This window comes from Aotus nancymaae, unplaced genomic scaffold, assembly GCF_030222135.1.
Source record: "Aotus nancymaae isolate 86718 unplaced genomic scaffold, 86718_ANA_hifiasm-v0.15.2.pri h1tg000038l, whole genome shotgun sequence".
Lineage (NCBI taxonomy): Eukaryota > Metazoa > Chordata > Mammalia > Primates > Aotidae > Aotus > Aotus nancymaae.
This window is the reverse complement of record NW_026988452.1, coordinates 7,415,012-7,437,674: the sequence shown is the minus strand read 5'-3', so window position 1 is coordinate 7,437,674 and position 22,663 is coordinate 7,415,012. Positions and strand designations below refer to the sequence as shown.

Below are 22,663 nucleotides of genomic sequence, written 5' to 3'. Positions count from 1 at the left end.
TTGGACCATGTGTGCTTCTGCTTGTTAAATTCCTGACAAAATGGCTATAAACAGGGGGCCACTGATTAGCATAGAGTAGCTGTAACAAGAAGCGACCCTTTTCATTTTTATTATAGTTTTTTAATGGGCTCCAGCTGGCTGCAGTCAGTTATGCCTGAAAATAATTGTGCAGCTTTCAGTGTAAACCGTGTAATGACACATCTCCATATAGACATCTGCAATTGCATATTATGTCACATCATTTGTCCTGTGCCTGGCCCCGTTGACAAGGTAGCATGGACTAAAATACAATACTGTCCCATAGACATTACCTTCTCTTTGGCAAGAGAAATGTGCAACTATGAAACAAAGATGCTTATTGTAGCTTAATCGATAAATCTATAATAAGTAGAAAATTTGTCTGGAAATTCGGACATTAAGAGATGCCAGAACTGGGGTCTATTTGGGAGGGGCCAAGGGAGGGACAATGGCGGGGTGGGGAGGTCAGGGAGGGATAACATGGGGAGAAATGCCAGAGGTAGGTGACGGGGGGATGGAGGCAGCAAACCACATTGCCATGTGTGTACCTATGCAACAATCCTGCATGATCTGCACATGTACCCCAGAACCTAAAGTACAGTTAAAAAAGAGAGAGAGAGAGAGATGCCAGAAATGTAATAGGCTTAGTGGTTTAGATGAAAGAGAAATAGTTTTGTGTGTATACTTGTAAAATGTATTATGGGCAAAAAATGAAAATGCTGATTCCACTTTTTCTTGCATTATGTTCCAGTAATCATTATAAAAAGTTCCCTCAGATGTCATCATATCAGAGGATGCTTGTCCATCGAGTGGCAGCTTATTTTGGATTGGATCACAATGTGGATCAAACAGGAAAATCCGTTATCGTCAACAAGACCAGCAGCACCAGAATGTAAGCCCCATCACTGTACTTACTTAGCATTTTCTTTTTCTCCTATGGATTCATTTATAAGATCACAGTATAAAATTCACAGTACATGACATTTAAAATGTGCAGTGTTATTTATCTCTTGCTCTTATCAGAAGTAGTGTGGCATTTATCTGTAGAAGATTATCTGAGAACCAAGAAAGTTTATACAATTCAGGCAATAAAGTGGATTTATTTCCTGCTCTTTTACATAGCTTCTGAAACATAATTTTCTTTCTTCCATCAGTACTCTATGAAATTACATACAAAGCTGTGAAAAATTTTATGTCAAAATATAACTTAAATTAAAAACAACAGATTATTTTTAACGACCATGACATACACAGAATAATTGTTATTTTCTTTCTTCTGCTTTTTAGACATCTATCTTACTATGGTTTCTGGAGTAATAAAAAGCTCTGAACCTAGAGGCAGAAATCCTGCCTCTAAAACCCAATTCTACTTGCGAGTTGTGTGACTTGGAGCAAGTCATTTAAAATTTGCCATCTCAGTTTTTTCACCTATAAAATGAAAGTCTTGAGCTAGATGAAATATCTAAGACTTAGCTCTAAAAAGAGGATGACAAGTTTTTTCTCCTTAAAATAATTGTTTGCTTTTATCTTAATACCTGTTCATTGTTTCACTGAATCACCAAAAGCATAATAACGAGTAGTCATTTGCTTTGAAGCTTGGTGCTGTTTTTCTTGAATCCATATATCTTTTGAGTGCAGTACAAGCCACTTCTATAACAAAAGGCATGTTAAACTAAAAACACTTGCCCACATGAAGCATCCACTTTTATAATTTTCTTTTTCACAGTGTCCTTGGTAAACTGTAAATTGCATGGTCTTAGGGATGTTAGTGAAAGGAGCTTTTGTGTCAAGCAGAGTATCATAGTTAAAATACTCTGTATTTTCTGCTCACCAGAGGTTGGGACAAGTGGGGATGGAGATGAGGCTCTTTCTCAACCCAAGCATCAGTCTGTGCTCAGCAGAGGTCGGGGGAAAGTCATAGTGAAGAGAGCACAAACTGGGAGATCTGGGACCAAGCATGGCTATTATTAATATCTCCAATGAGCATTCAACTTCTGTGGGCTTCAAATTACTTATATATCTGCAGGATGGTTTGAACTGAATCATGTTTAAGGGCCCTTGAAGTTTCAGAATCATTCAATCCTGTAGTTGCATTCTACTGTGTTAGCACAACACATTTTAAAAATGTATCAGCTTCTCACTTTATCTGATTGTTGACAAATGTGCCTCATATTTGAATAGTAGCAAAAATCATGGTAACTTTTAAAGTCCTTTATGTCTTCCCTCACCATCCAACACTCTTTGCTGTTATTACAGTTGTGTTGTTGCTGTTTTTCCTTATTCATTTTTTTTTTAATGGCTTTTAGGTATCATAATGCAGGGACATGCTGATTGCAAAATAGAGAAGCAGTCGACCACTTCTTTTTATTTTTTCCTTCTTCTTTGTCTATAAGGTCATAGCAAACATGGAAAACCTCCATAGTTCAAGCATATTAAATGTGATACAGTTTCAACTGGTGGATAGTAGATTTATTTTTAATTCACACTGATTTTGCAATCACACAGTCATAAATACTAGTACATATGTTTTAGACATGTTTCCTTGGAGAATGGTTTTGAGAAAATTAAGCATTGTATCAAGACTCTTAGAAACTCTGAGTGCTGACTCTAAACCTGCTCCACCCAGTAGGTAGCCAAATGTGGCTATTTCCATTTCAATTTACATTTATTAAATTTACATAAAATTTAAGCTTTAAAATTCAGTTCTTCTACCAGGTCAGCCACATTTCAAGTGGCTATTTGATAGAGCAGACATGGAACACTGATAGAATTTTAGAACTTTCTGTTTATCAGCTCTTTTTTAAATCCTTGTGTTTCCTGCAAGCTCCCAAATACCAGTGGGGAACATAATTTGTCCTTTAAAACTTTTATTTTCTAGCTAGTAGGTATCATGTTACTAGAATTTTTCAGTTCTAGAAGAGTGCCAGCTTTTTTTTTATTATTATTCAATGGCCATTTAAAAATGTACGTCACATGTTTATGACTTTAGAAAGAGTTAAAAGTAAATGTGTGCAGAGAACACCTCTTAAAGGTACAGTTAAACAGGAAGACCAGGGCTCAGTCTCTGGCTAACCCTTACTCTTACATACACACTTTAGGCAGCACTTCGTGAGTCAAAGCAAATCATGCCTAAATAAAAAAGATAAATAACTATGTCATGGACATTCAAGGTATTTACTGAAGTGTTGAGCTTCAATTGAACAACATTTAATTCACAGCTGTCGAGTTCTACTGTTCTGTTCTAACTACGTTTCTGATCATCCTCTATGTGAGTGGCTCCTGAGGAGTAGGGGTGCTTCATCCTCTATTTGAGTAGTTCTTGAGGGGTGGTGGATAACTGATGTGTTTTAGCACAAAAAACGAGGATGAATTAAATGTCTTTATCCAAATAGAGACAAATCACAGTTTTCAGAACCTGAATCATCGTTGGCAATTTTAGTGAAAAGAAGTGTTTTTTGTGGAAAATTACGTTTGATTTTAAGTCTGTTGCCATGCTCTTTGGGGTTGAAGTTCAAAATGGGGCATTCTATCCAAAACATTCTATTCAAGTTTTAGGTGTCTTGGTTTTTCTGATTTTGTAAAAAATTTCAGATTTGTCTTATCAGGGCAATCAACATGTGTTGGTCACGGGAACCATATTAACTTAAAAATATTTCTGGATTGAACTGTCTCCATTTATTTGAAGGAGAGAATACTGAGATGACAGTTCCATGTGAGTTTTGAGTTTGGGGAATACTTTTTCAATGTATACACTTTTATGCTACTCCAATGCAAATACATGAAGTGTATAATTTCAATGGCACCGTAGCTTGAGAAAAATGCAGAAAAATGTGGATTGAGGGTATTTTTGTTAACTGAAAGGTAGAGGGAAAAAAATATCCTTTTATATTTTTCTTCTTCCGTGACACTTCACTACTCCTCTGACGTCAATGTTTAAATAATTGTAACTATTTCAGCTCCGTATTGGCTAGAATTTATTTCCCAGAATCCTGATTTTCTAGATGATAGGCAGTTTAAGTAATTATAGAATGTGACTTGAGAAGATTAGATTTTTCATGGAGAAGAGTTTCACATGAAGTTCAAAATATCCGGGTCATAACAATACACTGTGAGGATCACATGTGTGTGTGTACTGCACTGACCTCTAGTATTTTCAATAACATACCCAGATATAATCTATCTGCTCTTTTATGATGAAAAGAACTTGTCTCAGGATACACTTGTTTGTTAAATATCATCCGTTACTTATAATAACATTGCCTACTGCTTATTAATTTCTCTAAGCACTTTACCTCTTATAACGATATACATTTACCTGACGTAAATGTATATTGTTACGTTTAATACAAAAATATATTAAATTTACAATACCCCATGTAAATGTATATTGTTACATTTAATACGAAAAACACTTAAAATATAAGTAATTAAAGCTTCATTTTGCAGAAGAAGAAAATGAGGCACAAACTGAGTTTCAGTTTGAGGCTTACAGAGAAGCAATGGTTAGCGTGACTGGGACCTAACCCTCATGTAAGTGTGTATTATTACATTTAATACCAAAAAAACACTTACAATATGAATAGTTAAATCTTCATTTGGCAGAAGAAAAAAGGCACAAACTGAGTTTCAGTTTGGGGCTTACATAGAAGTGATGGTTAGCGTGACTGGGACCTAAACCAATGTGTCTAATATCATAAAGATTTTTTAAGTAATCTAATTCTCTTAAAGCAAAAATACACAGAAAATACTGAGTATTCAAGAAGAGTCTCCAGATTGGTAGATGATTTCAATCCTTTTAAGTCCTTTGTTGTCTGATAAGGAAACAGTGATTGATGGACAAGATGTTTTTGAAGATTAACTCAGTGATATCATTAAGTAACAGAACCTTCCTACAATTTGAAAGATCTTGCTAGATTTGTTGCGCTTATTACCGCCACAAGGTGATTTTTTTTGAAGAATGTATGAATATATATATGTATAATTTTATACATATATAATTTAAGCTTTACTCCATTTTACTATTTTTTCTAAGAATGAAAAAGCCATATTTATTAATTATGTTAGTGTAGGAGATGAACTTATTTATTGTGTTATTACAAAATTACTGCAACAAGCAATCTGATTGTTCAGTTTCATGGTTTTATGTCACATCTACAAGAACATCGAGTGCAGTTAAGAAACAGTGAGGCAAGATGGAAAGGTGGTTGAAGTAAAACCAACTGTCTAGAGATTTTACGTTAATATATTCCAGGTTTCTATAAATTACCTGATAAAAGCAGAGATGTTATGTTTTTGCAGTCATAAAATATACACAGACAAAACTTTCCGGATACTGAAAATATATTTTTAGCAACTACAACTCACCAACAAATATATATCCAGCACCAAGACTTCAGTGTCTGTGGTCACACAAAAAATTACAAGATAGGATTCTTGTCCTCAAATGTTTTACACTATGCCTATAGATAGGTGAATAAGTCATCTTAAAACTTGGAAAATGTAGTGCAACTCTTTGTGTATCCAAAGTAGACATGTAGCAAATGTCTAGAGAATAGCTCCATAATTGAAGGAACACTATACCAAATATCCAGCGAACATATAAAGCAGATTCAGTGGGAACGACCTGCCCATCCATTTCATGGTTCAAATAGGCATTAAGGAGACTTTGAAAAAGGCTAAGACTTAAATAAATATAGTGAGGAGGGGAACACATTGCAAGCTGGAGTACAACCTATAAATGAACATAAGATAATAATTTCTACATTTTTTGAGCATCTACTAAGAGCTGGGCATTTTGTTGAGATGGTTGTGTTAGGTTCTCAGAGCCACCTAATGACAAGGATTTTTTAAAATTATATTTATAACTACTAAAAAGAAAGTGTACTGAAGGAAAATTAGTAAATTGTCTAAAATGATATTGTCAATGGCAGTGGAAGGCTGCATAAGATTGGATAGAACCTTGAAGGCGGGCAGCTCTTAGAGCTTTAGAACACGAGGTTTGATGTGCATAACATGATGCATTAGAAAGGCCAATCTGGTATTGACTAGTAGGATATATTCAAGAGGAAATGACCAAGAGTCGAAAGTCTTGGGTGAGTGCTGCTATCACCAAAGCATGGGGCTGGAGTTACGAATAACATTATGGAAAGTAGGCGGCAGTAATAGTGTTCATTTGGGAAACAGTTAAAGGTGGTACTGTCACCTGGGCAAACTGGTGCACTTTAGACAATTAGCAAATTCTTTCCCCCACAACACTGCATTTTTGTTGGATCTCATAGCTAACCAGAGTAAGAACAGGTTAGTGTATGTGACCAGTAGCCTCCAACCGTACCTTTTGGTCTGCAGATTCAGTCTTAATAGCTGGGACTCCTCTAACAAATGAAGTCTCTGAGCTGAGAGGCCCTCTCGTTAGTTCCTGTCTTGTATCCCATTGTAGGCTGCCAGAAATATGTTTTGCTCTGACAGACACTTTTTATTTTTTGAGGGAATTTTTGTCAGCTGTCAGGTTAGGTGATGATGCTGAACTAGAATCTTGGAAATCTAGGGTTGAGGTATTAAGGTCTATGTTATTTTGATATTATAAATGATATTTATAATGTATTTACATAATGCTACATGTTTTATATCTAGGGTTTAGGATAAAATATAGATAGTGATCTTATTGAAATATTTTAAATGCCACAAATACATCTATCTTTCCATATAAGAAGTTTTGCCCTTCTCTTTCCCTCACTTTCTGATCTTCAGTTTCTCTCTGTTTTACTCATTTTCTGTGTTTGGCACAAAGCAGTTTATTGTTGTTTTGTTAGATATATTTTTAACTTTCCTCTTATTCATCCAAGAGAAAGAATGCACACTAAGAGTGTACCATTTGGAGACTACCAATCATCCAGTTGCACAGGTGTTTTCCAAAAAGCCAAGATCAGCCACAGGCAATGAGAATCCCATGTATATCTGAATGTTTTTGCATATGTCAGAGCAACTGTTTAACTCATCCCAGATAATTTTCATGTTAAAAGATTGTCATCTCTTGAACATTTTTTCTCTTGTCTTTCACATCCACCCACTGTCTTTGCCTCAAATCCCCTACTCTGAGAGTGCAGAGCAAAGAAAGGAAATAGCAAATCCACTGAAGGAGAGTGGTTACAGACCATAGAAATTGTGAAACAAAAATAGTGGCCCAAAGGCATTGATTTCAGGCTATACCTTAAGTGCCCAAGGACATATCCAGTGATTCCTGAGAAGTGTGAGCCTGGGTATTTTGCCTGGAGTGATGAGTGGTGTATAGTGACTATAGTAGTTTGTTTGTTGTATGCTCCAGAAAGAATGATTAACTGAGTTGGCTATTTGGAAAATCCTAAAAGCCATGAAACTCATTCTAGCACTACATAAAGCTTCTCTATAGATAGAGCAATGGAGAATAATTGATTTTATTAAGAAACCCTGAAATGCTGGATAGTTATTACTACACCAGCAGGAAGGATCATGGGACTTTCCACCTTCTCAGTGGGCAGACCCAGACAGCAGTGGACAGCAGTTTGCCAAGGTCACGGAACGTCTACTGTGCTTAGTTTTCTGAAGAGGCTAAAGCTGAAAATGGGAATCCTTGGTGTTTGACCCTTAGGCATTTCACTCCCTGCAGGTGATTAAGCACATTTATAACAAAACAAAATAAAGCAAAACATGCTTTTCCTTCTGTGTTTATTATATTTGTCTTCCTTTGGCTAGGAATGCGTGTGGCTCTGTGAATAAACTGAGCAGCATCCTGAAGTGGATGCTCCCTTAATCATCCTCTAAAGAAGACCAAGCATTAATTTATTTAAGTGCCTCTTAAAAATTTATGAGTGGTTGGTTGGCATCCTGTCATTTCTAAACACGGTAAATTTACTCTGCACTTTTTACAGGAATGGCACTGAAAATCATCTGACTAGATGCCAAAGATCAGAAACCTAAGAAACATTGTTTTCAGGAATACCATGAAATTTTATTCACTAAGCAAGACACTTTATTTTTTAATCTATACTCAGGCTCAAAATGAGATTTATTTGTTCACATTGGTCAAACTCCATGTCATTTTCTTCAAATACCATATTTCCTCCATATTACTCTCACATACCTCAGAGAATATAAGACTCTGTAGATGAAATAGGTAAATACCAGAAATATACTGTAAAAAGGAACATAAGTTTGTTGTATTCTTTTCCCTACTTGAAATTATTTATAGGCCGTTGAGTGTGAATATGTAATTATTCCAGAAATGAAACATGCACATACCTTCTATAGCATAGTATACTTAATATAACATTTTTATAGAGATTTTCTGTGGAGTCATGATATGTTTAATAATTGTATTTCTTTATCTGTTTTGCTCAGGACATCCTAGGTAGATAAAGCTAAGCCAGCCATCACTCAGCCATGATTCTTCTCCTAAAGTTAGGGAAAGAGGAATTAACATTAGCAGGCTTACTACTCTCAAATAATGAAAAAGAAAGAGAAGAAAACCAAGCATTGTTCTTTAACTGGTACCCTTTGATCCACTTATAAAAGTCCTAATTTGCATTTTATTGCCTTTAAAATTGAGCAGAGAACCAAATGAAACACCATCAGTACTAAGGTAGATGGCAAAACTATGATGCCGAAAAAATCTTCAGAATCACCAGACACACTGGATTCATAATTGCCTTGGCATACTTAGAAGTGACACAAAACTCAGTTTCATGTTCTTAAATTATGTCAGATGAAAATTATTTCTCAAGTGTTCGGTACTGTGCTTTGAACAAAAGAAGCATAAGCGCATGTTAATTCTTTTCATAGTTTGAGGAGCCATGACAATTTTGATCAAGACTGTGTGTGTGTGTGTGTGTGTGTGTGTGTGTACGTGAACACATAGCATATAACTACAAGACTGTGTGTGTATGTAAATACATACTACGTATCATACAGTTAAGAAGTTAAGAAGTTAAAAGTTAATCATACACATACCTACTAGATATAGTATTGTCCTAAATGTATAATAGTTTTGAAAGAAGCAAGATTATTGTGGCTTGATTTCCTCAATCTGCATCTTTGCTTGCGATATGCAGCAGAATTATGCCCAGTAACAGGATTTCCCTTGTTTCTTCTAAATCCTCCTATAGGCTGACAGTCATTTTAGCACTTGTACTTTGGGAAGTTTTAGAGAATACTTAAAGGTGAGAGTCTGGTTGTGTATAATGAATATAATAATAATAATAACATGTTATAATGTTTAGTACAAGTCTTCGAACAATAACTCGGAATCTATCAAGAGAAGTGCACATCTGTGTAACACATTTTATCCCACAACCTTACTTCTTCCAACGTACAGACTTAAAGATACCACAGTATTTGCAGAGGAGCTTAGCCTTTAACTTCCCAATCTTCACTTCCCACCTTCTGGCCTTCAAACCAGGAAAATGAAAAAATACATAGCATTTATTTACATGTACCAAAAATATTTGACAATTCCCTAGTAACTCTGTGCCTTCACAGGGATTGAAATACTATATTTGCATGTGGGCTTCAGTGGAATACTATTTTATACAACATTACAATATATAAGGAAAAAACAGTTTCCAAAGAAAACATCACTTTCAGAAAAATACAACTGCCATATCTATCCTACTTAAGGTTAACTATAAGGAAAATTTTGGATCAATAATCATTGTTGCTCCTTTAAATATTTTTCTATTCAAAAAATATGAACGGTGTAACAATAGTTTCTAAAATTTGTTAAGTGCTTTACTAGTGCCTAGCACTGGACTTGGTAGATTATTTGCATTATTATACACCTATGTAATCCTCACAAGCAAGTTAAGTATTATATTTTCCATTTTATACAAGAAACCAAACAAACAACAGCCCTCTCTCTCACAGAGAGGGCTGCAAAAAGTCACACAGTAAGCTGCAGAACTGAAATGACATAACTTTATAGGCATGCTTCTCAGTGTTATGTCTGTATTCTCAAAACTGTTTTAGTTGTTAAAACTATTGCTATTTCAAGCATAGTATGCTAGTTTATGTTCATTTTATATAAGGAAATCAGGTTACATACTAAAATACATTGGTTATTTTAAGGGAGTGGAACTTTGAATCATTGAATGTATTAATGATACTATCATTTAATGTTCTTATAGCACTGAAATGGAAGGATGGAGAATTTAAAGAAAAAAAAGTATACCAATAGCATACTTTTAGAGTAGTATAGCCCTGATTTTAGTGTAGTTTATTACCACTGATAAGAAAAGCCTGAGATTAGAAAACGTGCAAGAAATTAGTACCCTGGAGCTGAAGAAGAAATTATTCATCATCAGTTCAGTGTTGGAAGTGAAAATAAGTGAATTCAACATGCAGAGTGTTGTGCCCTTTTATTAAAGTAGCACCACAGAGAAGTCAATGATCAAATATATTAAACCAAATATTGCATTTGTAGATTAACACTAGATTATTTGTTTATAGGTTTACTTAGAAGATATCACTGGAATTTTTGAAAATATAAGGAGGCTGAAATTGTCCTAGGCTAATCCTAAATCTTAATTATGATTTTGATTGATAGTAAATCAATCAGTGGTTGCTATTTGGTGGAATTCTAAATTTTACGCTGATCCAAAACATTTCAAGTTTTACATGGGGCCAATCTGTAAAATGATCCCCATGTAAAACATAAACTGTTTTGATAATATCATGAATCTAGGCATATATTTGATGTTATCTTCATATTTGATAATATATGTGCACAGTATTTCAAAGATAATTCATTTAAGATCATCTGCATATCATTTAGAAGATTGCCTCTCTATAGTTTTTCTACTGTAGACATGATTTTTCATTTGTAGAAATTCTAAATGTATGGGTAAACTTGAAGAAATAAATCTGTTCTGTTAAGCTAAGTGTATTTATCTGATACATGTGACTGTTAAGTGCTGTTGCCAACACCAGGCTCAATACAGTTCATAGCTAATCAAGCTCACAGACCTAGTGTGTAATATACCAGGTCTTAATTGCATGTGGTTACTTTCCCTTTTTAAAACTTCATATTTTCCTTATTCTCATAATCTTCTTCTATAACATCGTTATTTAGTCTTCTGTAGATAAGTAAAAAGAGATCTTCAGAGTGGACAGTATTATTTAGTTATCATTATATTATCATTAGTAAATGGATGTTTCTATACATATAGATCAAAAAGGACATAGCAATAAAGAGAGTGATTGGCAGGGTAGGTGTGGTTTACATATACTAGAGGGCCTTAGAAGCAGGGAGCTTAATTAAATCTGGTATTTTTAAAGTATCAGTGCAGTAGAAAAATTGAGAATTGCTTTGACAAAACAAAATATCTAAATGCCTATTTTGGGTGATTGTAATAATACATGCTATGAAAGAATATTTTCTAAATATTTAAAATATTTGGATATTTTAATTATTATCCAGTAATTAGATGCAAACCATTACTAAGTTGTTGAATGGTTTTTCTATCTTTTTAAGCTAATAATTTTCATTATTTTGTTGATTTAAAATAATGATTATTTTCATACTCACAAATATATAAAAGGTTTAATGTAAAATTGCCTATTATCCCACCATCAGACATACCTATGCCTAGCATTACTATTCTTATATATTATAGTTTCAACAGAAATATGATCAAAGCATATCTTTTTTTATTAATTGCTTTTCTATGTTACTCAATATTATTAGATATAATTGTATAGAGCCACATATCATATATTACATACCTTAAATTACTTAATCTACTATAGATTTTCACTGTTTTACTGTTGTGAATGATAGAATTCTGCATTCATTAATTTTTTTTTTTGATTCATTATTAGAAATGGAACCACCTTGTCAAGAAAAAATGATATTTTAAAATTTTAAGTCTCTAAATCAAGGTAGCCAAATTGTTTGCCAGAGCAGAGGTATCAATGTTAGGGATGCCTTACAAATGCATGTTGTTTTTAAATGATGTGCTTAATGCTGTTGTTTACGGAAAGTCTTATGTTAAAGGAGAGTCAAAGCTTTGGTTTACATGCCTCTGCTTATATATAAAGTACACTACAGAAACAGAGAAGAATAAAATGAATTTTGCAAGGGTGTTACAAAATTCAAAACAAGAGTTTGAAGGATGCTAATAAAGAATGTTGGCTGCTTAGCACTGCACATATTAAATTCATAAGATATAGTGTTATTTATCTATAAGACTGAAAGAAAATGTAGTGGTATAAAATGACAAACTGATAATGCAAATTTTAAAAAGAAGAATGTAGAACTTTCCTTTCTATTTTCAATAAAATACATCCAAATTGTACGTATTTTTAATTGAAATTTTTTGAGACATTAAGAGAACAGTGTCATTAGAATTCTGTAATTTGACTATTAAAATACTTTTGATAGGTGTCTTATACCATCAAAATATTTTATACTGTTGTGAACAGAAAGTTTTATTTGTTGAAATACTTATACATATTGATAACCACCTTTCAGTTACTCAGGGTGAAATTTAAGACCTCTCTGTGACTACATATTGAGTATAATTAAATTTTTTATTTATGTTTGGAAAATGAGTGAAGGGTTAAGCTTAACTATTTGGAAGAAAAATAATAAATCTTGTCTTAAGAACCTGGCAGTAAGGTAAACTATTGAAAATACATCAAGGTAAGAAAAATTAGAAATAATCGTAATAATGAGTGCTCATCTATTTCAAGCTTCAAGGGGGAAAAAACTAACTAAAATTGGAACTGAATGACTAGAAGAGAGAGTTTGATTATCTTCACTCAACCACACTGTTTCTTAATTCATAAGCTATGCCTAAGTAAGGAACAATGAAGAATTAATTCTGACTTTTCAAAGGTTTGATTGGGGTTGCCAAGAAATTGACCAGAAATGCTAGTACTGTTCACTACACATGAACAGTGAGTTTCACAGCAGTTATATGATACAAATTGTGGAAAGACATATTTTACCTTTAGAAGAAGAAAATATTTTTCATCTAGAATAAGCATTACATTTATTTTCCATGCTTTTTTGATGGTAATACAGAGAAAGATAGAAATAATACCACATGTACTAAAATCTACCAGAAAAAAAAATTTAGGCATGAATGAAAGTCCAGTCATCATTGATTTAATAAATGCCACAACCTTTTGCAGCTTTGAGAATGTTTTCTTCCAATTACATTCACATGTTAATACCTTAAAAGTTATCTATTACTATTTTAAATAAAGGTCTGAAACATATTATTTTAGTTCCATTCATTTTATTGCTTAGATATAATATTGCTATGGTGGTAAATTAACTGTGAAAGGGAGTTGAGTTTTCAAGGCTATAATATTAAGGTACATTACCAGTGATTTTTATTTAATAATTTGCAGTACTTCAGGTGTATACCTTAGTTTACATGAGCTTAAACTGCAAAATTGCTTTTTAGCTCAACAATCATAAACAATTCTCTATAAAATCAACCTAGAAAAGTCTCACTAGAATCATTTAAATTTTTAAAGCAAACTTCAAATAGTTACTCTATGATCATTCAATATTTTTGGAAAAATATAAAAGGATTAATAATTTGAACTATTAAATTCCAGTATTTGAAAAAAACTTGAGTTATTTGAAATGCAGTTATTAAGGATGCATTTTGTATCATTTGTATCAATAGGAAATATTCTTGCTCTAAAGAATGTGTACATTATTAATTAGAATAAGCCTTTTGATTACTTTTTCAGTTATGTTGTAGATGCATTTTTTCTAAATTTATGAAAAATAAATGACTACTACAGAGAAATGGAAATGATACTTTTAAAATAATGTTTAAATAGCTCTTTTAAAGATACAGTGACACTTGAAACTGGGAAGTTCCAAAACTAGGAAAGTTAAGATTTTCATTTTCACTTTTATATCTTCCCAAGATACCCTCATATTTAAAACAAACAAACAAAAACATTTGTTTTTGTAGCATGATTAATTTTGGTCAACATAAATTGAAACATAAATCTGATTTTTGAAGATCTTACTAATGTTCTAAATTTGAATTTATATTCCTACTAACCAAGTTCTCTTCTGTTTTATAATTATGGAACTTATAATTTCATATCTTATCAAGTGACGTTTTTATCTGTCCCTGAATTATAGTGATTTATAAATAGCTCTGCTAAGTGTTCATCTGTTTATATACTGGTTAATATATTTATTCAGCCAAGTGCCTCTCAGGTACCAGGCATGGTTCTAGGCACTAAGGCTTAAGTATTTTAAAAAGACAAGGTCTGCATTGACATGAAACTTAAATTCTAATTCTGGTTAGCACGCTGAAATCTCACTCTAATGCTTTCAACCTAAATAAGTTAATCTGTAACAAATTCACCTTATGCTCATGAATCAAAAAATCCACCTTCTCAGATCATTTTACTTGTAAATGGACAATTACAGATTATTACAACAAATACAAAATGGACAATTACAGACTATTACAACAAATACAAAACATACCTGTAAATTTGGAAGTTAGTAAATCATCTCACGTAACTAGAGCTGATCAGAGTTTAACAGAGCCTAGGGATATTAGAAGAGACCTAAGTAGCACTGATGGAGTCGACATCTGTATTTAAGTCACCATCCTAATTTCATTTGCTATGGAAAAAAAAAAAAAACGTGTAACAATGTATATGTATTGGTAGAAAATGTTAGGAAGTTTAATCTGGAGAATTGCTGTTGTTTACAAGGACCTGCAAGGTTACACTGTAATATCTTTACAGTGTAATAATAAATTAAAGTGTACTGTGACTATGCTACACTGAAATGTTTGATTTTTCTACTATAAATGGCCTTTTCATTGTAAAGTACAAGTTTATTTCTTTAGAATACTAATTTTAATATGTCATATTAGCACTTTCAGGTTTTTGGTTACATTTTAAGTTTGGTGGAAAACATTTACATTGAAAACCAGGATAAGCTGATGGAGGATTTTGGTTCTTTATTTTGGGATTCGAGGGCCTTCAGCCCACTCTGTAATATATAGAGGAACAAAACTGAGTCTCTGGAAGGATGTGACCAGGCTGTGTGGTGCCTGTGGCTGACTGGGCAAATTCATAAACATGAAGTCAAAAGAAGCATGGAGGGATGATCTCCTTGTCTTTAAAAAAGGCAAAAATGTTTGCTTCTGCACCAGACTTTTAATGTAAGGATTGAATAAGATATTGGCACCATGTTGCAAAAATTATATTCAGTTTTGAAAACTCTAACTAACTGGTATTATTCCAGTTTTTTGCTGTTGCCTGCTCATCAATATGATAATTTATGTATACATATTTAAGGAAAGAAAAAATGCTTCTTATCAAGATTTGAATTATGCACTTAAACTACTTCTTTATTTTCAGTGTGCTATTTGCTTATTTTAGAGCTAGGAGCAAATGATAAGTTTCTCCTAATTACTGGTCACTCACATTAAACAACAGACACTGTGAGCAGCTTCCTAATGACTCAAAACGTAACGAACACAGAAGGGACAGAATACCTTCTAGGCTTCAGAAGTCATACATCAGATATGACAGAGCCCTTTAATGACAGTCATAAATTATAACTGTCTGAATCAGACACACATTTAGCACTTCCTCTGTGGATGAACCCATGTCCAGATCATTCATTGAGTTCTGCGGCCTGCAATGACAACTGTGGGAAATTAACAAGCAAGTGGAGCCCTTTCCTTTAATAATACCAAATGATTAAGGGGACCTAAAAAAATCAATTGACTAATCCATAGTGTATAACTGCTTGAAGCATTTTCCCCATGCTAATCAGTTATTAAGTTGTTTAAACTCAATACCTCCGGTATCTCCAATTACTGAACTGATTTACAAGACATGGTCAAGGGTGTCAGTCTACTGGAGCCAGATTCCAGAGTGTTCATTATTGGAGGAGACAGAAAATAATTTTTAAGTGATCCTCTCTGACTATGCAGTCCAAAGACTCTTGAAAAGGAGGATGTGATAGAAGATACTCTGTCAGCTTCCAGACATTGGTGAATTAATGTGATACTCTAAAGTTCTAAACATGTATATCTGTTTGAGAATATGGGCTTATTTAAATTCAGGAGTAATAGAGGTCAAAATAACTAGGAAAACATCTGTACACTATATATAGGCAGGCCTTTAAATTTTGTTTTTCAATTTCAGCCATGATGAGCAGCATGTAGCAAACAAGACCCCGAATTCAAAACAACAAACGTTCTTCTAACAACACATGTGAAGTGACATATTATTACCTCCCTGTATATTGCCAGCAACTCTAGTATCAAAACCACTTGTAAACTTTTGAGTTAAATGACACTGTGGGGGAAGAACAACGCTAAGAAATAACTTTAAACAAGGGGGAAAAACTTTTTTATTGATATGTTTTACTTTGCTGGCAGACCAGAGCAAAGGTTTTGTGAACATTTAAAAGATGAAAAAGGTGAAGAATCCCAGAAGCGGTTTATCTTGAAGCGAGATAACTCTAGTATTGATAAAGAAGACAATCAGGTTGGTTCTCAAGTTTGAGAGTGGCTGACATTGTTGTTTTTGAAGGTGGGCTGACTGATGTTCTTGTCGTCCCTCTGTTGTCCCTGCCTTCCCTCCAATCTTCCCTTGCCTCTAATACCACTGTCCTATCTCCAACCTCCTTCTCCTCCTTGCCTCCCCCTTTGGCATTCAATGGGTAGTAAAATATATATATGTATATATATATGTCTGGTTGCTTTAGCAATGGCTCTGTGTTGGGCTGCATGGGTGGTGCTTGGCGCAGTTTCTGCTGCATGTCTGGGGGGTCGGGATGCCACAGGCTCCGAGCTGTGGAGAAAAGCTTTGTCAGTCGCATTTCCAGATGTCTGTGTAACTATGGCAGTCGTTCCACTCCCTACAGCTTTGTCCTTCAGTTGTGCACAAATTGAGCTGGATAATCAATACGGACCGATGATCAACCGGTGTAGCTGTAAAGAACAAACCTTGTTATGGTGAGGACAGGTGGATTTTGCAACTATCCTAAAATAAGTCTTCACAGAAAAGAATTGAGTTCATGTTTTAGTCTTTTATCCCCTCTCCCTCCCATGTTTTATGGTCCATGTAAATTGTCTGCTTGTTTTGCATGAAGTGTAGCAGAACTTTATCCTTGTGTATTTCGCTTGTAACAAAACATGTTGTTCTAGAGCAGCCTTATTTGCGGTACCCAGACAAGAGTAAAGAGACTTTACTAAATCTCTTCTTTAGATGGGGGCTGTGGGATCCAGGGTGATTAGAAGAAAACTAAATAAATGGCAAAAACCCACAAATTTTTAAATGATGATGACAATAGAAAGTCATGTAAATGCAATTCCAATTATACTTTGTGTCTCTGACAATCAAAATAGATTTTTTGAAAATGACCTTGCTTTAGAATTCTTAAAGGTAAGACAACATGTATCTCAAGTTATCATTTTAATCACTCTCAGTGAGTCATTCAGCCAGTATGTGCGTCTCTGACGCACTTCTTTAAAACTTGTTCATCATTTGTATCTCGTTTCCTCCCACTACCACCAAGCTACACCATGGCTCCTTTTGACTATGAAACATGTGCCTGTGTCATGTTTAGTGGGTGTCTGTTGATGGATGGATGGATGTGGTTAGTGCAGAGCAGTTTGTAAGGAATGGCAAGAATAGATGGAAGGAGATTTAAGATGCAGGAAGTAGTTCAGAAAACAGGATAAAGAGCAGTCCTTATGCTGGGTTCTTTGAAGCATTACTTTAGTGTTCTTGATACTGACTCTTGTTAACAAACAGGTTTTTAAAATTTAGCCTGGAAGCCTGAGGTCATTGATTCTATGCTAAATGCAATTCATAGGATCAGTCGCTGAATGAATAATACAAATTAGAAGATGGAGAAATAGTGTCCACATCTTCCTTTCTGTTCATTGCTTTCTTTGCTCACTTACTTTTTCTCTCAGTCCCTAAGCTTTCAAAATGATTTCTTCCCTCAGCCACCTTGAACTAGCCACTTCCTCTTTTTTTCACCAGCATTCTGCCTCCTTCTGAGGAGTCAGAACCGCAAAGGACAGAGTTCATCAATGATGAGCCCCCTGAACTGGCTGAATGCCTGAGGCACATTGAGGTGTACTCATTTTGGAAACACCTGTGCTGCTTGCATCCAGCAAGGAACCAACCAGCAGCAGCAAACACACACATGGAACATGCACCCAACACAGCCTCCTCAGGGAATGGAGAGAATGAGATTTTTCAGGCTCCATTTGTTTAAGTGAACATTTATTTTCTTAGCTGACAGTTGCTTGACCGCAGATTTCTAACAACTCAACTTGGATAACCCTCCTGATTTCTTTTTTCTGTTCAGCAAAACAGAATGCATCCATTTAGAGATGACAGACGAAGTAAATCAATTGAAGAGAGAGAAGAGGAATATCAGAGAGTGAGGGAGAGAATATTTGCACACGATGTGAGTAGTTGTTTTAATTGCCTCTTCGGTGCGCTCCTTCCATCAGCAATAGGGCTTCCTCATTCCCCAGACAGTGAGGTGGCAGGGAATAAAAACGCTGGAGCCAGAGAACAAATCAAACTGAAGAAAACTAGAGGTGATTTTGAAAGAGGATCTGGTTCAGGGAAGTGATAGAAACCTAGCCAAGGTTTGGGTGTGTTCTTAGGATATGACTGGTGGGGACATATAGAGGTATGATTTGTGTCTGTGATACAGACCTTAAGTACAGAGAGAGGTTGTCAGATTAGAAGAAATGCCTTCACCTCCACACCAGCCAGCAGATTACCTACCTAGTGTTGTTTTCTTTTTAGTAATATTGTACAAGGGAAAGAATTACAAAGAAGAAAGAATCTGTTTATCTTACACACATATCCATATACAAAGAGCATTTTCTGGGTTCTTAGCAAATATGGATATTTCATTATAGTAAAATTGGATTATTTTTCTCCTCAATTTCAAATCATATTTGTGAAACAGTTTGTCAAGGGAATAATCATAAAACAAATCCCAACAACGAAAAAAGGTTGGAATTTTTTATCTTTACCCACTATGGTCAAGATAAAATGCAATTAATTAAACATTAAAAGGTGAAAAAAATGGGAAAACATCAAGCATCTGCCATATCATTTTCATTACATGCAGTCATTTAGCAGCCTCCTCAAATGATACGGGTTCTTCCCCCTGCAGAAGTACAAGTGTGAGCTCCTTTTTAAGACTCCGTGGCCAACACTTCAGTCTTTGGCGAGTCAAGTGGAATATCTGACCTCCTGCTGTGATCCCCTTCTGGAGGCTCAGCAAAGCCAGCCCAGAGAAGTAGGCTTCAGTGCTTAGCTTGGAGGAAGACTGCTGTCCTGACAAATTTCAAGCCAGAGTCAGTTTCTCTGATCCTCCAGCTGGTGCTGGTTCCTTTAATATGAAAGTGCAGGGGAGCTTCAACCTCCTCCACCACTGCACTTGTTTCACGTTTATATCCCACCCCCCACCCCAACCCCGCCACCTTCCTCGAACACACTGAAATAGAATTTTGATGATTGGGTGCTCTAGCTAAGAGCTCTGAAATTAGGAAAGTGTAAGAGAGAAGGAAATGGAGGTTACCATAGTTGGAGATCTGGATGCAATTTTAGAAGACTCTGCATACATGTAGACTACTTACACTTTTATTGTGGTCAGAATTTTAGATAATGCAAAACACAGCCTGACACATGGTGGGCCTTTAATTGTGTTTGGTGGATACAGGAATGAAGTGATGAGAGGATCTATGCTAGTCATAATGAGATAAGGATTCCTACATGGACCTGGGAAGCAGCATGTTCCTGTCTGAAGACCTTCATAGAGCTTCATAGAGAGAATTTTTTAATTCATTTATAATTCTTATTCTCTCTCTCTCTCTCTCTAACACACACAGACACACACACACACACACATATACACACACACACATTTTCCCTCACACTCTGGTCCTGGCAGATCAAGTAATTTATGAATGAGTTATTATGTTGAAAAGAAAATACAAATCACACATATAATGCACAAGCAATATTATGCTTTTTTAAAAGTTGTGTCACATTGCTAGACACTTGAGGACTAGGTGACAGAAAGTCTGTCACTGATGCCTGTCTGTGATGAAGATGATACCTGTGCTGCTTATTTCATTTGCCAACTCTCACTTTTAAAGAGAGGTCACAGGGAAACAGGCTCTGCATGACTCTCTTTGTACACTGCATTTCCCTACAACCTTGTTAACGAGATTAATAGCTGGGGATCTGTGATAAACATTTTAGGCAAGTGTTGCTATTTGAAATCTCTATGTCCACATGCTGTGTCAACATTTTTTTAAAGAAAATAAAAGCACATTTAAATGTGAGAAAGCTTAAATGTCAAGCTATTACCATAGTTTTTCCAGTCCAGGAAATCACTTGGCTGCCTTCTTTAACTGCTGTGGCTTCTTCTCTCTGTAGGAATAGAGGTGTGAGCCCTAGACTCTCTAGTGGCCAGCTCTTCTGGCTTTACTAATTTGAATGGAGCACCAGCCTGTTTCTGGCACTCCTTTTAACTTGAGACCCTAGGGCAGGGTTTTAAACTGGCATCGGGTACCCAGACTATACTCATAGAAGGGCTTGACGGATTAAATGAAAGCCATGACATCATTTGCAAATCATGTTCATGAACATGTGTGCTTTTTTAAAGAAAGGATCCCTGTTGTATACATATTCTTACATGTTTCCATGTAAGAATAACCCTTTAAAAGCTAAGAGCATTTCTCTTAGAGGGCAAGAAACAATCCGTGTCTTTCTTTTTACCTGTATAGCTCTGCTAGAGATATGCAATCATACTGCTGGTATTTTCTGTGCGTTAGCTATTTATTGCCTTACAACAAATAATTCCAAAAGCTGGCAGCTTAAAATGAACAATAAACACTTATCATCTCATAGTTTCTATGGGTCAGGAGTCTGGGAGTAGCTTAAAATCTGATTCTAGCTCAAAATCTGACTTGAAGTTGCAGTCGAGCTGTCAACTGGGGCTCCAACCATCTGAAGGCTTGATCAGGTGGTTATCCACTTTCAAACATGACCATTGGAAGGCCTCAACTCTTCACTGGATATAGGCTGGAAATCTCAGTTCCTTACTATGCAGGCTTCTCTATAGGCTGTTTGGTGTCTTCATGACATGGCAAATAACTTCCCCTGGAGAAAGTGATTTCAGAGAGAAAGAGAGAGAGAGAGCCCAAGATGGAAGCCACAGTCTTTTATAACCTAATCTTGGAAATGACATATCTTCCCAGCTATATTTTCTTGGACACTCAGATCAACCTTGGAACAATGTGGGAAGTACCAAACAAGGTTGTGAATATCAAAAGGCAGGGATTATGGGGGTGACTCTGTATAAAGAGGCTATTACTGTATCTTCTATTGACACAAACATAAAGGCAGGACACTTTAGGGGAACTTCATCTAGTTCTTCTAGATCCTCAAATGATCATTACCAGTGCCCAAATGGCTGAGGCACAAGATCGCTTTTTCATAAGATGATAATTACAGTATATTGAGTCAATTAGAGAACAAATGCGAAGAATCCAGCATAAGGAAACTATGTTACAGAACCCTAATCTTTTTCTTAGCTGCTCTTTAGTTTAGTTTCTTCAGAATTTGAAAACTGAGCTAACAAAGTGGCTTTCCTTGACAATTGTTGATTAAGTAGTGGAGTTATTCAAGCAGGTTCAAATATCGCTTAAGTGTATTGTTTTGCTACTTGAAGTAAAAGTAGAGAGTTCAGAAATACTTCCTATTATTTACAATTTAGCCAAAAAAATTATTTTAAAATCAGAAGCATTATTGAATATTTTCCAAATATATCTTGGCGTCTAAGGTGTCTGTGAGAGAGAGAGAGAGAGAGTGTACGTGTGTGTGTGTGTGTGTGTGTGTGTGCTTTTGTACGTAGGTACATAATCAAAATATGTGGGTTGCTTTGGGGATTTTCTAGAAATAAAATTCAAATCTACTTTGAGAATTTTGATATGTTGAGATAAGACACATTTATTCATTATTTGAGAACTAAATAGTTGTAAGTCAAAACAACAATTTAGAATTTAGTACCCAAATAATAAATATATTTTTGTAATCAGTATATATGAAATGTAATTCCTTTTTCCTTTGGCAAAACTTTATATTTAGGCTTTTTTTATGGTTAATTCTATGCACTGTAACTGACTTTGGAAAGGTTAAATTGATAAAGCAATGTACTTGAGAAGGTATGTTTTGCCTGGAGAGTAATTTCTGAAAGATATTTATTTGTCTATAAATAGGGATTCAGTGAAGAGTTCATCTGTGGTCCTCCTAGCGTGTACTAGGGCTCCTCTTCAGTGGGAATGGGTGATAAGGGCATGTGGTGCCACGAGAGTTGAGGGTGGGATGTGGGTGAGAACTCTATAACCCATTAAGCAAAATCATTTTTCCTCTTTTAAAATGAAACAAGCCTTTTATATCCGAGAATGCATATAAGTGACAGCTTTGAATGTTGCATTTAATTACTGTGACAATTTTATCTTTCTCTGCTATTAAAATTTGCAAGTTATTAATACTACTTTTTAAAAAAAGTTTATTTTCATCAGCTACTGAATCTTAGCCCATAACTGTCTCTATCTTA

General features: G+C 35.0%; 1 protein-coding gene across 22 annotated transcripts in view; it reads left to right on the top strand.

The window, feature by feature from the left end:
* The window catches only part of ARPP21 (cAMP regulated phosphoprotein 21), a 159,377-nt gene that overhangs the window by 53,111 nt on the left and 83,603 nt on the right, over positions 1–22,663 (top strand). For 12 of the 22 annotated variants that reach the window (XM_064360164.1, XM_064360166.1, XM_064360165.1 and 9 more), the window contains 3 exons: positions 770–910; positions 16,434–16,542; positions 18,380–18,481. In XM_064360164.1, the coding sequence (XP_064216234.1) occupies positions 770–910; positions 16,434–16,542; positions 18,380–18,481 (352 nt within the window). Of the gene's footprint in view, positions 1–769; positions 911–16,433; positions 16,543–16,921; positions 17,024–18,379; positions 18,482–22,663 lie in introns of those variants that run through there. The other 10 variants (XM_064360172.1, XM_064360170.1, XM_064360173.1 and 7 more) reach the window with 3 other exon arrangements.